The sequence below is a fragment of the Heliangelus exortis genome, chromosome 25 (genome assembly GCF_036169615.1).
Source record: "Heliangelus exortis chromosome 25, bHelExo1.hap1, whole genome shotgun sequence".
Lineage (NCBI taxonomy): Eukaryota > Metazoa > Chordata > Aves > Apodiformes > Trochilidae > Heliangelus > Heliangelus exortis.
The window spans coordinates 2,154,703-2,172,152 of NC_092446.1; the positions used below are offsets into that span (position 1 = coordinate 2,154,703).

A 17,450-nucleotide genomic window follows, 5' to 3' on the forward strand; every position below is an offset into this window, starting at 1 on the left:
GGCTTATGCTTTCCTTTCCTTTGGGAAGAAGGACTCTTCCCAAATCTTCCCCCTCCATCCCTCTGCCAGATCAACCCTTCAGATGATTTTCCTACCCTGCCCTGCTGTTTCCAGCCAGGCCAGTCCATCTCTATTGGGAGATCCAATCCATCTCTGTTGGGAGATCCAGTCCATCTCCATTCTGTGAACAGAATAAAAAAGTGATTGATGGGTCTTGGGACAAAATGCAATTTAAAAAGAAACAGGTTCATAGTCTGTATCTACAACTTGGTTGCTGTTGACAACTTCTCATCTGGCTTTACATGAGTAGGGCCTCTGGCTGCACGGGGATTTATATTTTCATGAAAGCCCTCTGAGGTGGAGGGGGGAGAGAAAGGTCTTTTCTTACCTTCTGGTAAGAAACTCAGACTCTCTGCCTCAAAACTGAAATGCTTGGGCTGCTGGGGAGAGGGACAGATTCCTGCTGCTTCACCAGTGCTGGAGATGTCACTGTGATGAAAGAGAAGAAAACAATTTTCTTTCTCTGTGTGTGTGTGTGTGACATCTTTTACTTAATATTTGGGGTTTACCCTGGGGTTAATCCCTCTTTGCAAGCCCTCCAGACCCTGCCAACTACAGCAGCTGACACTCCACCTCCCTCCCAGCTCTATCTGATGGTGGCTCAGTTAATTTTGGTTTCTGAGTCTGCTCTTGAGCAGCACCGAGGCTTCTGCTCTGGGAGCTGGGGGGCTGCAATTCCTGTCCCAGGGCTGTCAGCCAGCTGGGCACCCACCAGCAACGAACAAGGCTGAGACATCCTGTGTCTAACCCACATCTGAGGAAGGTGGTTGCTGCCCCCAGTCGCTTCCTTGCTGATAGAGTGGATCTGAAATAATGCTGAGCATGTCTGGGGCCTCTGAGGAGCCCTTTGAAGCCTTGTCTGGTGATTAAAGGAAAACTGTTGCTGCTCCCCCTCTGCCAGTTGGGTTTGCTATTTGACCTTGGGCAAGTCAGCTAAATGTTCACAGTTGTTAAAAGGAGATATCTTTTGTGACAGTTGAGGTCTTAAGTGAGTGTGGAAGGGGGGGGGAAGGTGGGGGATCCTGGAAGGAAAATAATCAGGATTTATTGTGTGCAATTGGCAGGCTGTCAGCTCCTCAGCTCGGGAGTGCTGCCTCCCTCTGCAGCAGCCACAGGCACAGCCCCGTGCTTCCAGCTTTGTGAGAACCTCATCACCAGCTTGGAGCATCTCCCTGGGGGTGAGAGGGGAAGAAAGAGAAAAGGGAGAGGATGCAGGAACCGTCCCAGCTATCCCTGTCTGCTGACACTCGTGCAGTGATGGGGGTCACACACCTGCTCTGTGATGCCAGGGAACAGGATTTGGGCTGGGTTAGGTGACCAGAGATCCATCTCTGCCCAGTGTGGCTGTGGGAAGGCTCCTGTGTCAGGGTGAGAAGCCAGAGCACGTCGACCCTGGGAATTAGGCAGCAATTTCTTTTGCTCCCAAGTCAGCGTCTGTGAAGGAGCTGAATATCTTGCTAACCCATTCTACTTTCCCTCCAGACCATTTTTCTGGGATGCTTTCACCAAATCAGCAGTTTGGGGGACTGGTAACCTTGCAGGATTTCTGTCATTTACAGCTTGACCCAGTGGCTCAGAACAGGTTACTGAGAGGCTTCTGCTTTCTCTTGCTGCTTAGCCCCTGCCCTGGTCTGGTTTCCTCTCCTCTCTGGAGAAGGCTGTAGAGAGGGAGCTGTTACAGGGCAAATAAATGACTCAGACTAATGAGTAAGGTAATTGCTGTTCACTGTTAGATGAGGCTAAAGTGGGTCAGGTTTGTTTGTGAAACTCCGTGGAGGCACCATCTGTTCTCTGTACCCCATCTCAGGGGCTGGGGATGGGATTTGGGTGAAACTGCTTCCCAGAGAGCTGCATGGAGAGGTCTCTCCCAGAGACCTGGCCATTTGGCAGTGGCCTGGGTCTCCAGAGGTGACCCTGTGTGACTGCAGTGCCCACAGCCCTCATCCTCCAAGGGGATTGATTTCACTGGAAGAGGGGACCCTAAATCCCTTGTCCCTTGGCTACAGCTGCCCATGAGGCAGGACAGGACACTGTGAGGTTGTAGCCTGAAGGTGGGATTGGATTTTCCCAGCTTTATCTGCCAGGTGCCTCTCTCACTGCTCACAAGCTTGGAGAGAAACCTGGCACCAGTGTAATTTGTGTCTTTTCACCTTGCCACCCTCCCAGGGGTTCCTTTCTCCACCCTCTCCCATGCCTGCAGGCCTGGTGGGATGGGAGGTGTCTTTGTCAGTGATGCTGTGTCTCTGGTCCCTGGTTTTAGTCCTTTCCCCTGCCCTGGACCCTGCTGTGTCTAACAAGCTCTCTCTTCTCTCAGACCACAGCACGTGAGCAGGACACAGAGCCTGGAGTGGGATCCCTGCCTGCCCCTGCATCCCTGGGGACGAATTTTGCAATCAGAGGAGGAAGGGAAAGGAGGTGAATTCAGCCCTGCTAAAAATGGGAGGCAGCATCTGCCCAGCAGACCAGGAAGAGAAGCTCCAGACCTCCCCTGTGGGGCACCCCTGGGAATGCTGCAGCCGGAGGGACCCAGCCCTCTGGCAGTGAGGGGTGTTGGGGCAGCATGGCACAGAGGTTCTGGGGCACCATGCCCTTCCAGAACCGTAAGACCCAGCTCCTGCTGGTCAACTCCCTGACGTTTGGGCTGGAGGTCTGCCTGGCTGCAGGGATCACCTATGTGCCTCCCCTGCTGCTGGAAGTGGGTGTGGAGGAGAAGTTCATGACCATGGTTTTGGGTAAGCAGTTTTTCTCTCTTCTTTGGGGTGCTGGTTTCCTCTTGGAGTCTGGAGGAGGGGGGGTAATTAAGGACACAGAGCAGGGCTACTGTTACACCAAAGGGCAGCCTCGTGTTCAGAGGGGAGGGCTGCTACCCAGCGAAGCTTACTCAGTTCCCAAAACATCCCAGGCTCTTTTTACAGAGCAGTGTCCTCCAGGTCAGTCCCCCTAACACCACCTGCTTCTCTTTTCCAGGCATAGGACCTGTCCTTGGCTTGGTTTTTGTCCCACTGATCGGGTCTGCCAGCGACCACTGGCACAGCAGCTATGGCAGGAGGCGACCTTTCATCTGGGTGCTGTGCCTGGGGGTCCTCCTGAGCCTCTTTGTCATCCCCCATGCCAGCAGCCTGGCTGCCTTCTTTGCCCTCAACACTCGCCCACTGGAGATTGTCTTCCTCATCCTGGGCATCGGGTTGCTGGATTTCTGTGGCCAGGTCTGCTTCACCCCTCTGGAAGCTCTGCTCTCAGACCTCTTCCAGGAGCCAGACAACTGCCGCCAGGCTTTCTCTGTCTACGCCTTCATGATCAGCCTGGGGGGCTGCATTGGTTACCTCCTCCCAGCCATCGACTGGGGCAGCAGCTTTCTGGCCCTCTACCTGGGAGGCCAGGAGAAATGCCTCTTCACCCTCCTCACTCTCATCTTCCTCGGCTGCGTGTTGGCCACGCTCTTTGTGACAGAGGAAGCAGCCACCCAGGCAGACGTTTTGGATGGCCCGGAGCTGAAGGATGCTCTCCCAAAGCCCTCACCTCCTGCCTGCTGTTTTTGCCAACTTTCCAGGAGTTTGTGTCTGCTGCAGGCCAGGCACCTGATGCAGGCTCTGAGGAACCTCTGCACGTTGGTGCCACGGCTCCACGGCCTCTACTGCCGCATCCCCAAGGTCATCCGGCGCCTGTTCGTGGCTGAGCTCTGCAGCTGGATGGCTCTCATGACTTTCATGCTGTTCTACACTGATTTTGTTGGGGAAGGACTCTACCACGGTGTCCCCAGAGCCAAGCCAGGCACAGATGCCAGACGCCACTACGATGAAGGTGAGAAGCAAACCAATGCTCTGAGGTGGCACCACTTGTTCCCTAGGACAGGAGCATCCCTAGGGATGGGCTCAGCTCTGCTAGTAATAATAAAAAAAAAACCCAAAAAGCATTGCAGGAAACCAGACTTTCTGCAGATGGCACAGGAAAAAGCATTCCCCATGACTCCCAGAGCACAGCACAGGGGACCTCACAGGGAAACACCTCTTTCTCCTCCAAGCTACCAAGCACAGATCTAGATCTGGCAGCATAGCCCTGCCCTGGGGCTGGGTTGTTAAGTGGCAGAACGGTCTGGCAGGCTGCATGCTGAACAGGATGTACCTGGCTCTGTTTGCAAGCTGTGGTTGCCACTGCCAGCTCCATTCACTGCTCTCCCCCCTTATTTTAAGTGAGGGGTGATGGTGCTCCCCATCTCTTGGAGAGCAGGGCTTGGAAATCCAGGACACATTCTGTGTGGGGTGGGCTTTGTTGCATCTCCCTTTCTTGCTCCTGTGAGATTCCCATCTCATATTTGTGTCTGGGGAGCCTTTAAGCAGCTTTCCCAGTCCTCACCCCTCTCTCCAGTGCTTTCTGATACCACTCACTGGTGCCACGTCCACATCGTGGGATCCTGCTCCCTGCAGCACATTACCTGTCCCTTTTTGCCTGACTTGCTGCCCACCCATTCTTTTATTTTCCCTGATCTAGGTCTTTTCTCTTCTTGGAGGCACCTCCCTGGTCCCTCTCTTCCAGCTGGCTGTCTTGCCCTCTGAGTTTTCCCCTCCCTGCCTCCCTCAGCTCTGCCTCTTTGTGCCCAGTGCCTGCTCAGCTTAGAGGGAGCTTAATTATTATTTAACACTTGCACTGTATCGTTTCCAGCAGGTCAGGACTCCATTGTGCCAGCTGTCATAGAAGCATGTGTTGAGTAATGATCCTTGCTCCAAAGAGTTAATGATTTTTATTCCCTGAAATCTGATAGATCTTTGCAAAGGGTAAGGTCCGGATTGCTACCGGATACCACAGTCCTTTTGTGGATGTTTTGCACTTTACCTTGGCTTAAGAACAGTTCCTTGTTCCTTTTGTTCAGTTGCTGGTTTTGGCATCAGATAACAACAGATCCTGGTTCACCAGCAGGTGAGAGATCCTGGCTCAAGAGCAGGAAGGTGCCCAGGAGCACGTGCATTGCTCCAGGGGAGCTTGGGAGCTGCAGCCAGGCTCTCGCTGGTTGTTGGTGATGCTGCTCTGCTTCCCCACCCAGCCCTGGGGTTCTCAGGCCTCTTGGTGGCTGTGCCACATGGGCTGGATGGAGTTGGACACCAAAGGAGATCCAGGTGGGGAACCTGGGTGCAGTCAGGGCAGTTTTTGTCACCACCTCTGCTTCCCTGCAGGTGTCCGGATGGGGAGTTTGGGCCTTTTCCTCCAGTGTGTCACATCCATCTTCTTTTCGACAATCATGGACAGGATGGTGAAGCAGTTTGGGACTCGGGCAGTCTACTTGGCCAGTGTGGTCTTCTTCCCCGTGGCTGCCTTCATCATGTGCCTTTCCCACAGTGTCACCATCGTCACCATCTCGGCCGCTCTGACGGGCTTCACCTTCTCTGCACTCCAGATCCTGCCCTACACCCTGGCATCCCTGTACCACCATGAGAAGCAGGTAGGGGACTCCAGAGCCTGCCCTACACACCCTGGCATCCCTGTACCATCATGGTAGGGGACTCCAGAGCCTGCCCTACACACCCTGGCATCCCTGTACCATGATGAGAAGTAGGTAGGGGACTCCAGATCCTGCCCTACACACCCTGGCATCCCTGTACCACCATGAGAAGCAGGTAGGGGACTCCAGAGCCTGTCACACACCCTGGCATCCCTGTACCACCATGAGAAGCTGGTAGGGGACTCCAGAGCCTGTCACACACCCTGGCATCCCTGTACCATCATGGTAGGGAACTCCAGATCCTGCCCTACACACCCTGGCATCCCTGTACCATGATGAGAGGCAGGTAGGGGACTCCAGATCCTGCCCTACACACCCTGGCATCCCTGTACCATGATGAGAGGCAGGTAGGGGACTCCAGATCCTGCCCTACACACCCTGGCATCCCTGTACCATCATGAGAAGCAGGTAGGGGGCTGCTCCAGGCTGCCTGGTAGCTGTGAGGATAGCTTGGCCCTGCCTCTTCTGCCACTTGCTGGTTCTGTCTGTTCAGCCCATGGAAGAAAAAAACCCACTTGTGTGTTTTCCACCTCTGTCTCTGCTCTCTGTCTTCTCTGAAGGTTGATGTGAAATGGAGGAGATAAAAGAGTTGAGCATCTCCTTCCTTAGGCATCCCCTGCTCACAACAAGCATTATACAAATTTTAAAAGTGGTGAGTGGGTAAGATGAGAGAAATCAGCTGGGACTGGTGGATCAAAAGGGATGTCCTGTGTTCCTGTGGATTCTGCATTATTTTTTAGAGAAACTGGTGCTCAGGTTGGTTCCACCTGTGTGCACCAAGTCAAGTTTACTGCCCTGCCAACTTCAGGTGCTAAAAAACCTCAAGAATTTCCAGCCCTTAAGGGTCCTGCTTTCCAATTTTTGTCCATAGCATGAAGATCAGCAAAACAAGAACTCAGGTTCTTCCTATTCCCCTAGCTCCAAGAAAAATAAATGTTGTGAAACTTTTGACACTAACACAAATGCACAGTAATCCTGTGCCACAGATGTTATCCTTGTGGAGAAGTCCTAGGAGGTTCCTGAGCTGCACACTGGATTAATAGGAGCTTCTCTTGTGCTGCAAATGCAAAATTAATTTGTGGTTTGAGTGCAGCTCTTTCATCCCAATGGCAGGCAGTTCACTCTGCAGTGCAATAAGTAGGAGTTTTTACCACAGGCATCCAGATGTTCACATTGAACAAATATTTCTGACCAACCCATCCCAATTTGCACCAGGCACCCTGTCAAAATAGGGGTATGAGGGAGTGTTCTGCTTCCCTTTGCCTGGGATCTCCCAGGAACAGAATATTAACAGGATGAAAACCAAACTCCAGAGGCTGGGAATGGGAAGGCCACATGGAATGGGGAGGCCACATGGAATGGGGAGGCCACATGGAATGGGAAAGCCACATGGAATGGGAAAGCCACATGGAATGGGAAAGCCACATGCCCAACAGTTTGCCAGAGGCTTGGCAGGGAAATACTCTGAGTACAATGAGGTGTGTGGGGTAGAGCTGGGTTTGGTCTCTCTGTTGCCCTAACTCTAAAAGTTCCTCCTTTCATTACCAACTACTTTGCAGCAGGCTGCAGGGAGACCCCACAAGGAGCAGTTGCTAAAATGCCTGTTGCAGAAAATTCTCCGTCTTCCCCATTTCTCTTCTTTTTTATTACTGCTGAAATCTGGTCAGATTTTTAAAATTTTTTTTATTTTTTTACTTCCCTTGTTCCTGCTTCCTCTCCCTTCCCTCTCATGTTTTCTTTTTTAACTCTTCATTAACTTGAAACACTTCACCCAAAGTGACTCAGCAGGAGGGGCTGTTGCTTCCTCCCTGTGCAGGATTTTTGGGGAAAGTCTGCAGGGTCACCTCACCTCGAGCTCCTTGCTTTGCACAGCCTGTGTAGGTGGCTTCATTTTCCTGCCCCTTCCTCTCTCCATGGCCACTAAAACTTGTCTAGAAGAGGAGGAAAAGCTCTGCATGTTCCAGCAGTGCCTGGCAGCTCGGTGGAGGTGATGGAGGCACCAGTGGCTCCTGCGTTTGTGTGATTTGGAATCCTAGGTTCTCCACACTAGCTCTTCAGACACCCTGGCCAGGATTTGTGTCTCTGAAATCCTTGGCCTGGATCAGTAGAGAAGCCCAAGAAACGTGGCATGAAGCCTGAGGGCAGCTGAGCAGCTTTCTGGGAATGTCAGCATCAAATATGAAGGGCTGGGACTGGGGGGGACATGCTAACTGAGCTCACACAATGCCCCTTCTGTGCTGGGTTTTGAGTTGCTTTGAAGTCTGATGTCAGTAAGAGGCACGTGGGAGGATTTTTAAGCTCCACATAAGATAAGTGACAGGCCTGGATTAGTGCATTTGAGCAGAAATTCATGAGCCTAGGCAGAGGCAAGGAGATGTGAAGGGTGCACTCAGCAGCTGAGCAGAGCCCAGGTGAAGCTTTGGGAAGGTGACTGCTATTTTAGTCAAGTTCTCATGGGATTTCTCCTCTCTCCATGCTCCAGCTCTGCAGCCATGGCCTGGGGCAGTGTGAACAGAGCCTGCCTGGTGCTGACATAGACTGGGGCAGGGCTGGGTGCAGCTGGGTGGGTGCCAAGGCTGCTGAAAGCTTCTGGGGATGTGCCCACACACCAGCACTTCCCTCCTCTCCAGGTGTCCCTGTCCCTCCTGCAAAAGAAAGGGATGGTTCAGGCAGACCCCTCTGAGCCCTGCAGCTCTCTGCTCTCAGGTGCCATTTTCTTCCTTTTCATTTTCTTTGCTCAGTCTCACCAGATAATGGATTAACAGGTCCTCCATTATCTGCAGACCAATGGTTGAGCATCATTGCAAATACCCCAGAGTTTGAAAGCTGGAGCCCTGCAGCATCCTCACTCTCTGCACATGACTGCCCAGCATTTGCTGGAGTTAATCTGGAACTCTTTTTTGATCCCAGTACTCTGAATACTGCTGGGCTGAGCCATGCCCCAGAGCTCTCACAGCTTGAGCAGAGCGAGGGAAAAAAGTGATGAGAAGAAAAAGGGTTTTCTTCCCTCCTCCTCCCTTTTCTAGCCTGAGTGAGGTCTGGCAGATGAAGCAGCTCAGCTGAGGTCATGCACAGGGACATTGCAGGGCTGAGAAAAGCTCTTTCCTGAGTTGAGTGACATCTCAGCTGGTGTCACTTTTGAGCATCTCAGCTATTAAGAAGTGGCCCTGCATCCAAGGTTCTGTTCCTCTGTCCTTAAGGCTCTTCTGCAGGAAGGCTTTGGGTTCCCACTCTGCCACTTTTTATAAATACCAAATATAAAGCCTCTTTTATAACCCAGTTTGCACTGGGCTGGACTGTCTGGCTTTGTGATGTGTCCCAAGAGGGCTCTGTCCTTTCACTCCTGCCCAGCAATGCTGCATCACCTGATGGCAGGAGGGGGTGAGCTCCAGTTGGCACCCAGGGAGGAGGTGACAACCCAGGGCTCAGTGTGAAATGTCCCCAAGCAAAGCCTGGGAGCTTCCAGGGAGCTTCAACACAACAAAGACCCCACTTGGCCAGATTTCCCTGGGGAGTCAGGGGCTGCTTTGAATCCAGTGCCAGGAAAAGCCAAGCTCACTGCAGGCACAGCCCAACCCGAAGCACAGAGGGGCTTTGCTGGGGTCCCACCTGCCCCCCACTTTGCTTCCCTTACCCTCTCACCCCTCACACGCCCTTTTTCTTTCCCTTAGGTATTTCTACATAAATTTAAGAGCAAAGAGGAGGAAGACGCCGCTCGCTTGGCCAAGAAATCAGCCTTCTCCAAAGGCCTCCTTTCCAGCCAGAAGCTGCCTTACCAGAATGGACATGCTGGGAGCCTCTTCTCTTCTTCCTCTTCTTCCTCCTCCCCTCCAGCTGCCAGCTCAGCTCTGTGTGTCAGCTCCTCCTGTGATGTCTCCCTCATGATGATGGTGGGAGAAGGGGACTCGGGGGCTCCCGGCCGAGGGATCTGCCTGGACCTGGCTATTTTGGACAGTGCTTTCCTCCTCTCTCAGGTTGTCCCTTCCCTCTTCATGGGCTCCATCGTCCAGTTTACCCAGTCGGTGACTGCCTACATGGTGTCAGCTGCTGGCTTTGGCCTGGTGGCCATTTACTTTGCAACCAAAGTTGTCTTTGATAAGAGTGACATGGCCAAGTATTCCGTGTGACGTGGGAGGCACCAGGGCAGCACATGGGTGGTGAGATGAGATGAGATGAGATGAGATGATGAGATGTGTGTGTCTGTGGGTGTCTGTGGGTGTCTGTGTGTCTGTGTCCACGTGGCCACTCGTGGGAAGCCTGGTGTGGTACCTGCTGTGGTCCCCATGCTGTTGCTGTACCCCTGGGGGGTAGTTTTGGGGCTTGGGGGGTAGGGGAGATGCAACAGGGCTAATCTCAGGTGTAAATTAGAGGCAGCTGGGCCATCAGTGCTTTCCAAAGGTGCCTTTATCAAAAGAAAGCACTGCCCAGCCAGCACCAAAGGGGGTTGTACAAGGGAGAGAAAGGAAATGGACTTTTCCTTTAACGGGTCATGTTTCTGTGTAATTCTACCTAAACTGAGCAGGAGAGGCAGAGGGAGGAAGAAATCATTTGCTCTCCTGTTTTCCAGTTACAGAGGTGTCTTCTTCTTCTTCCCCTGCTTGTTCAACTCAACTTCTTGAGCAATACTTCTGCAAATGGGACACTGGGAGGAGATTTCCTTGGGGAAAAAAAAGAGATGGGTAGCTAAGGTTTGGCTGTGGAGCAGAGGGGGTGCACACACACTTCTGTCCTTCCCTGCCTCTGCTCCCACATGGAGAAAGCATTCAGGAAAAAAATTACTGTGTCTTGTTTGGGATAAAACAAGTAACATCTCACTAGGACCAATTCCAAAAGGTGACTTATCTTTTACCTATGTACCAAGCTGCATCAGATGGAAATTACTTCTTTTTTGGTGGTGTTTTTTTTTTTCCTTCTTAATTGAATGATTGTTTTTAGCTTTCCTCACACAGTTCTCAGTAGCTCTGACCTCTCACTCCTCAAGGCTCAGAACTGCTGCCAGTTCTCTCCCCTACCAGGTCTAGACTGTTGTGCTTTTTCCAGCTCTGGCCCCTAAAAGCTGCCATACACCAAGCAGCACTCAAGGGCCTGGCCCAGAGTCAACACTCAGACTTCCAAAAGCCCCAAACTCTTCCTGCCATGCACGGGGGGAAGCACAAACTGGGTCTTTGGAGGCTCCAGAGTCCTTCACTTGGGCTGGTCTGAACCAAGTGTTTGTGAGTAATTTTCTGCAGAGGTGTGTGGGCAGGGAGATGCAGGGCTGGGGTTCTGCTAAAGGGCAAAACGTTGCTATTTCTGCAAGGTCTTGTCAGACAATTTCTTGGCATGGAACAAGGTTACTCCCCTGCTGTCTGCAGATGGGTCCTGGGAGAGCTTCTTCTCTGGTTTTTAAGCATTTCTTTCCCGTAATGGGTGACTCTTGTTGGTTTAGTTCTTCTCCAATTATATGCCTACCAGCCTCCCTTTCCCACAACAAGGTTTGTGTGCTGAAATGCAGCTGTTTTGGGGATGGATTTGGCAGCTGCTTAACCACCTACATAAACAGCTTTTCTGCTGTGCTTCCTCCCCATCTCTGTCTGCTCCAGGCTGCAGCAGGAAGTCTGAGAAAAAAACCTGTTCCTGCCCAAGGTGGGGTGTTTCTGAGATGAATGCTCCTAAGGATCAGTAGCCTCTGACCCAAGATTTTTCAGACAGGTCCCTACTTGAATGCTGAAGAACCTTTTTTATTTGTTTTTCTAGTGGAAAATGTGGGAACCTTCACCCAGGGAGGCTGCTGGGTTGCAAAGTGCTTTTGGTGACTGAGCCATTTGTTTAAGTGCCTCGAGAGGACTTCCACACCAAACTTCAGGTGTAGGGGTTTGATGATATCAAGGCCTTGAATGCTTCATTACAGACATCCAAGTGATCCTTGAAAAGGCATCAAGGGGGAGGCAGCCTTGTTTTAGAATGTCCTTGGGTTTGGGATGTGAAAGGACAAGATGCTGCAGTTCCTGATCCATAACTTGGAGGTGTTTCCCAAGAGGAAAAGGCTTAATCCTGCTGCCCTCCATCTGTGCTGGCTTTGGTGCAGCACTGTCCTGCTGGATTTTGCAGGTTGGGGCTCTGGGTCCTGGCTGAGCTTCAGGGCTTGTTTTAGGCAGGATGGGTCTCAGATCAAGCAAGCCCTTGGCCCCTCTCTTCTCCCATCTGTTTTGTTGCTCTGGGTCATGGACTTGGCACTCAAATCTCAGCAAGCCTCTTGCTGGCTCTGAGCTCACAGCTCCTAGGAGAGGGCAGGCTGGGTTTGTCCAGTTGTCTCATAATTCAGATATGCTTCCAGGGAGGTGCCTGCATTTACTTCATTCATGTTCAGAATCTGAGCCACCGAGCCTGTGACTGCAGCAGCTGCCCCTGCCCTTTGCTGCTGCATCCCAGGCAGGTGCCCATCACCTCACCTCGTGCCTGGGCTGAGGACAGGGCTCATTTTCAGGTAGAAGGGACAGGGGGATGTCCTGGTGCAGGTGAGCACATCCCTTCCTGCTGTTACAGACACAAATCTGTGTCAGACAGAACCCCCCTGGGGTTTGCTCATCCCCTGCAGGTCTCAGCGAGGTGACCAGGAGCTTTCTGTCCCAGGTCATAGGTGAACCTCTGCTTTCTTCTCACAGGTGAATCACACAGTGCCTCTCTCTCCTCCTCTTCTGTGTGATGGGTTTGTTTTTTGGTTTTTTTTTTTTTTTTTTCTTTTTTTTTTTTTTGAGCATTGAGGTGGGCAGAAGGGAGAACGTGTTTTTAACGTGAGGCTCTCACAAGTCTCCCGGGGTGAGGAAGGATGCGTGGATGTGCGGTTGTCTCTTGGGAGATCCCCTGCTGTCTGCGAGCTCTTCGTGCTTTATTTATTCCGTAGAGTAAAATATTTTGTATACAACGCGAGAGGAAGGCTAATTATAAATTTATATTGGAAAAAAAGGAGGAAATAAAAGGTGTTTTACCGGCGTCTGCCTGAGCCATCGGCGGGGCTGGGGCGCCGGCGGCCACCAGGGGGCGACACCGCGGCGGCGGCGGGAGGGGGCGTGGCCACGGGCGGGAGTGGGCGTGGCTTGTGTATATGGGGCGTGGCCTTTCGGGTCAGCCCGGTGTCCGCGGTGGTACCGGGAGGCGGTACCGAGCATCCGTGCTGGGCTTCCCAGCACCCTGTGGGCTCTGTGAGCCCCCCGGGCGGTACCGGGTCCCCTGGGGGGGGTCTGGCTGCTCCTGACCCCTTCCCCGCGGGCTGGGCGGAGCGGGAGGTGCGGGACCGCCCGCTGGGCCCCGGGACGCGGTGCTGAACATCCCGCTCGCTCCACTAGGTGCTGTACGAACCCAGAGGAAGAATTCCTTCCTCTTGTTACCCTGTGACATGGTGTAAAGCATGGTTTGAACCCTGCAGTAGCACGCTGGGGAGGAGCTGAGGATTTCGGAGGGATACCCAGTCCCTGAGGTATTCCCCAGTCCTGCAAGGAATTTACCAATTATCAGCACTTGAGGTTAAAGGCACTGGAGCTGGAACACGGGTAAGTGACCCCCAAAGGATGGCAGTGGGCTGCACACACCTGCACTTTGGGTTTGCTTTGGGCTTTCAAACGCAAAGCCTTACAACGGGCCCAGGAGTTTTTGTTCAGGCTCAGCACACCCCGCTGCAACCCCTTCCTCGGGTCTTTGGGACTGGATGTGACAAGAAAAACTCCCTTCTCCTGAGGGGGCACTGAAATTGTCCTGCTCAGAAATACGTAACCCCAAACCACTGTCACCATCAAACCCTACAAGTGGTTCGGGAGAGCCCCGAGGTCCGCCCGGTTCCTCTCTCTGCTCGGTGTCCGTGCAGGGGGCAGCACGCTGGCACCTCTGTTGCTCTCATGCTTTTTTTCCACCGCAGGGTTTGTGGCTCCTGTGTCACCATAAGGAACACGGAGCAGCCGAGTGGCCCCGCGAGTCTGCGTGGGGGGGCTCAGCCCCACGGACACCCACGGCTCAGCCTGGCACCCACACCCCAGGGAGCCACGGGGAGGACAGAGACCCCAGCCAGCTCAGAACCGGGACCTGCCAGAACTCCTCCTCCTGAAGTGGAAAGGTTGGGGTGAATCTGGGTGATCTTGAAGGTCTCTTCCAGCCAAAGAAATTCTGAGATTCCGTGAAAATCTGTATCCAGGTGGATGCCAGCACGGTGGATGCTACCACGGGACTTTCCTGCTTTTTTTACCCCTTTTTTTTTTTTTTTTTTTTCTGGAGCAATCCGGACTCTTTGCAGTGTAAATGAACGGGTAGAGGTGACAACTGCGAAGCGCTGCTGCGTCCCAGACATTTCCTCCGGTACCGATACCAGTACCAGCTCCAGCCCCCGGAGGCGGCAGCAGCCCCGTGTGTCCCTCCCGGACCGGGCCTTGGCCACCAATGGGGCGGGTGGTCTGAGCCGAACCCCCGGTGGGGCGAGCCGGGCCGGACCGGAACCATCCCCGCACTGCGGGACCCGCGGGGCCACCGTGGACCGGAGCCGGGTAAGGGGTTGCGGGGGGGTCCTGGGGTGGGCGGGTTTGGTTTTCCTCCTCCCGGGAAGGAGCTCCCGGACCAGGCTCGGTTTGGCCGGCCCAGGGGGCTGGGTTGGGGGGGTGGGGGCAGCGGGCAGGGCAGACTTGGCCCGTGGTTGCTTGTCCTGAGCGGGTGGAAGCGTGGGGCATCTGTTTGTCACTGCACCGTGTGGCTCTCAGTGTCTGAGTCGTTGCAGCAGGTTCTGGTTGTGCTGAACAGGTCCGGGAGTCAGGTTCTGCGTGGCCGCTGGATGTCACCGGTGGCTCTGCAGATGTTCCAGGTGTTGGTTTGTTCCTGTGGCTGAGTTCCCAGCTCCTGCTCCTTGGCTGACCTTGGGCAAATGACTCTTTTCTCTGGGTGTTCAAACTGCACATCTGCTGATGCCATCCAGCAGGCGAGTGCTCTTTGGGATCTGCAAAACTTGTAGGAATAGAAAATACAAAGTGAAGCCTGCAAACAACATTGACCTCCTCTTGCAATCTGCTTCACTGGAGGCAGATTTCCATTTTCTTGCAGGAGCTCATCTGGGCTGACAGCCCTCTTGACATAATCTTGCAGAAATGCCTTAGGTTGCCAAGGCACTGACATCTGTAACAGGCACCTGCAAAGTCTCTGAGTGATGGAGCATCCCACCAGGTTACACATTTCCCCTTTGCACTGCTCTCTTGTGGGGTGTTACTATTGCCCCCCCTTAGATGGGAAACTGAGGACCAGAGCAGCCCAGAAACTGCCCTAAAGTTGCCCAGGAAATGTGCAGCAGAGCAGAAAACCCATCTCAGATCCTCAGTCCCAAGCCAGCAGCTGAACTACCAGCCCTTAATGCCCTCTGGTTGTGCTTTTCTGCCTGTTGTGCAGCAGCACTTTTCACTCTGAATTTGCAAGATGTGAACTGAATGATCTTACTTCTTAATTTAATGAAGTTGTCCCGGGGGCATTCTGAAGGGATGGAGACTTTCTGAGCTGCTCTGCAAGGAGACCTCATTGGAAAAAGCAGATTTTAAAACTTTCAGGCAGAGGTAAACAATTATTTGGTAGCCAGAGGGGGAAGAGAATCAGAGATCAGAAAGAGATCATAAAATTGGTGTGGAGCAAGGAGTGGAATTGGGTTGCTGCCTTGAAAGTGATGGTTCAGTGAAAAACTTTTGATGAAAACTTGGAGCCTGAAGGTTGAGATTGACCCAAGCACCTTTCTGACTTCCCAGCAATGGTCTCAGCTCCTCAGTGACTTGGAGCAGTGCTGAGCTAGGGATTATTTTTTTCTGAAGAGGAAGAGCCCTTCTGTTACATTCAGGCTGCTTCTCAAAGATTCCCTTTCCCAGCTCTCAGGACCCTGAGATAACCAGGACTGGCTTGACTGGTTTGCTGCCTCACAGAAATCTCATGGACTCACTCACTGAGACTGGAAAAGGTTCCTAAGGGACTTTGGCAGAGGTTTTTTTTTTCTCTTGGAAACTCTCTGCACTAAATGTAAAAACCCTGCCTGGCTGGGTGCAGCTGGGAGGCTGTCTGGGAGGCAGGGATGCTGTGTGGGTGCTCCAGGGGTGCTCTGCACCCACAACCTGCAAACCACAGCAGAACCTGCAGGGTTTGATGTGCCCAGTGCTGGGACACCAACCCCTTTCTGGAGACCACACAAGGTCTGACCCAGAGATACCATCATCCTTCTCACTTGTTTGGAAAGGTGGTGGTGGTGTCCTCAGGGGCCCCGTGAGCTGACCCCAGACAGTCTGTCTGTGATGCTTTCTGGAGGTGTGATGGGGCTGGGGCAGACCTGCCTGGACTGGCTTCCAGCTTGCTCATTCAGGCAGCTATAGCCAGTGGAACCACAGCAGGGTGGTTGCTGGTGAACCCTCACCAGTTGTGGTGCTCACATAGCCCCAGGCACTTTGGCATCAGGCCTGCCCAGAGCTGTCTTGTTATCTGTTCCCAAAGGAGGTGGTTGGAATCCAGCTCTGTGCCAGGTTGGAGCTCTGCCTGCATCTGCAGTGTGGAGATGTTGGGACACACCAGAAGCCTCTCTTGGACCTCAGCTCACTCCCAGTTATGTGCCAGAAATCATCCCCTCTGCCATCTGGCAGCTCTCTGGTGTAGGTAGGAGAGGGATGAAGTGTTTCATTGGGTATTTTTACCTTAATAAAACCCGAGAGAAGTTTGCTTGAGGGAAAACATAGCTCTTTGCAGCCTGTGTCTCTCATAGGAAGATGGTAGCATGGCTTCTGGAGCAGCAGACTCTCTAAAAACAAAGGGCAGTGACTACTTTTGATGTTTTCTTTCTAAGGCACAGTCCATTTAATTCAAAGGTTGAGGTTTTCTTCTTTGTTCTTTAATTTGCTGGTGTTCCCTTGCAGATGAATGGAGACTTCCCCAGCCTCTGGAGCCCCAGCTGAACTCTGAGCTTCTGAGCCAGTGGAGCCAAGAGCTTTGTGTGGGCAGAGCCAACAAAAGGTCCCTGTGAGCTGCCAGGAGCTGCTGCCCTCCTTCCCCAGCTCTTCCCAGCTGGAGAGCATTCCCAGTGCTCTGCCCCAGCACCTCTCACATGCTGGGTCCCCACATTCCCTGTCCTGCCTGGCAGGAGGAGCTGGATCCCCCAAGCTTCCCTTTTCCTCCAGGTTTTCCTGGTTGGATGAGCTCTCCCATCACAAGCTCTCCCACTTTGGGGTCACACCATACCCCTGTGCCACCTGCCAGAAGAACTTTGCCCAGAGCCACCAGTTAGCCCAACAGATGAAGATCCAGCAGACACTTGATGGGGGCAGCAGAAGTGAAATTGTGCTCTTTGTCCTCCTGAGGCTGAGGCCAACGCAAAAACCACCACAGTGATGAAGAGGGGGACTCTTAATTTCTTTAATAAACTGCAGGAGATCCGGTGTTCTCTCTCTGTTCAAGGATGACCTAAATTATCCTGTTTCTGCTGTCCCTCTCTTAGATATAAGTGATGGAAGCCACTCGAGGTGAGTGTGTGTGTGTGCAGGGAAGTGGGGCTGGGGTAAGGACCCAGATTTCCAAGGTCCCTTTGCATGGCTCCTGGGTGTCTTGTCTTGAAAGGCAAGAACTGGCTGGCAGCTCTGCAGCCCTGAGCTGCTCCAAACCCCCCCAGCACCCCAAGGCTCTGGGTCAACAACATTTTGGAGCCATCCTGAGTGAATTTGTCTGGGTTGGGCTCGCTCAGAACTCCAACTCCCTGGTGGGGTGGCACCCAGGAAGAGCACCCTGGGCACATTTCAGCTGTGGGGGGGGAAGGCAGATGCTGAGGAGGGGTTTTTGGTGTGGCTGTGTTGTCCCTGATGTCCTTGGGGAGTGCAACCTTGGGTTTGAGGGGAAAGGCATCGGTTCCATGGTGTGTGTTGAAAGGAGG

At 53.0% G+C, this 17,450-nt stretch overlaps 1 protein-coding gene across 16 annotated transcripts in view; it reads left to right on the forward strand.

Annotated features, from left to right (window-relative positions):
• SLC45A3 (solute carrier family 45 member 3) overlaps window positions 1-12,525 on the forward strand; it is a 29,851-nt gene extending 17,326 nt beyond the window's left edge. For 7 of the 16 annotated variants that reach the window (XM_071768128.1, XM_071768130.1, XM_071768131.1 and 4 more), the window contains 5 exons: window positions 1,125-1,238; window positions 2,375-2,792; window positions 3,028-3,861; window positions 5,229-5,494; window positions 9,226-12,525. In XM_071768128.1, the coding sequence (XP_071624229.1) occupies window positions 2,621-2,792; window positions 3,028-3,861; window positions 5,229-5,494; window positions 9,226-9,681 (1,728 nt within the window). In that variant the 5' untranslated portion in view covers window positions 1,125-1,238; window positions 2,375-2,620 and the 3' untranslated portion in view covers window positions 9,682-12,525. Of the gene's footprint in view, window positions 1-114; window positions 184-1,124; window positions 1,239-2,374; window positions 2,793-3,027; window positions 3,862-5,228; window positions 5,495-9,225 lie in introns of all 16 variants that reach the window. The other 9 variants (XM_071768138.1, XM_071768136.1, XM_071768137.1 and 6 more) reach the window with 2 other exon arrangements.
• The last annotated feature ends 4,925 nt before the right edge of the window (window positions 12,526-17,450 follow it).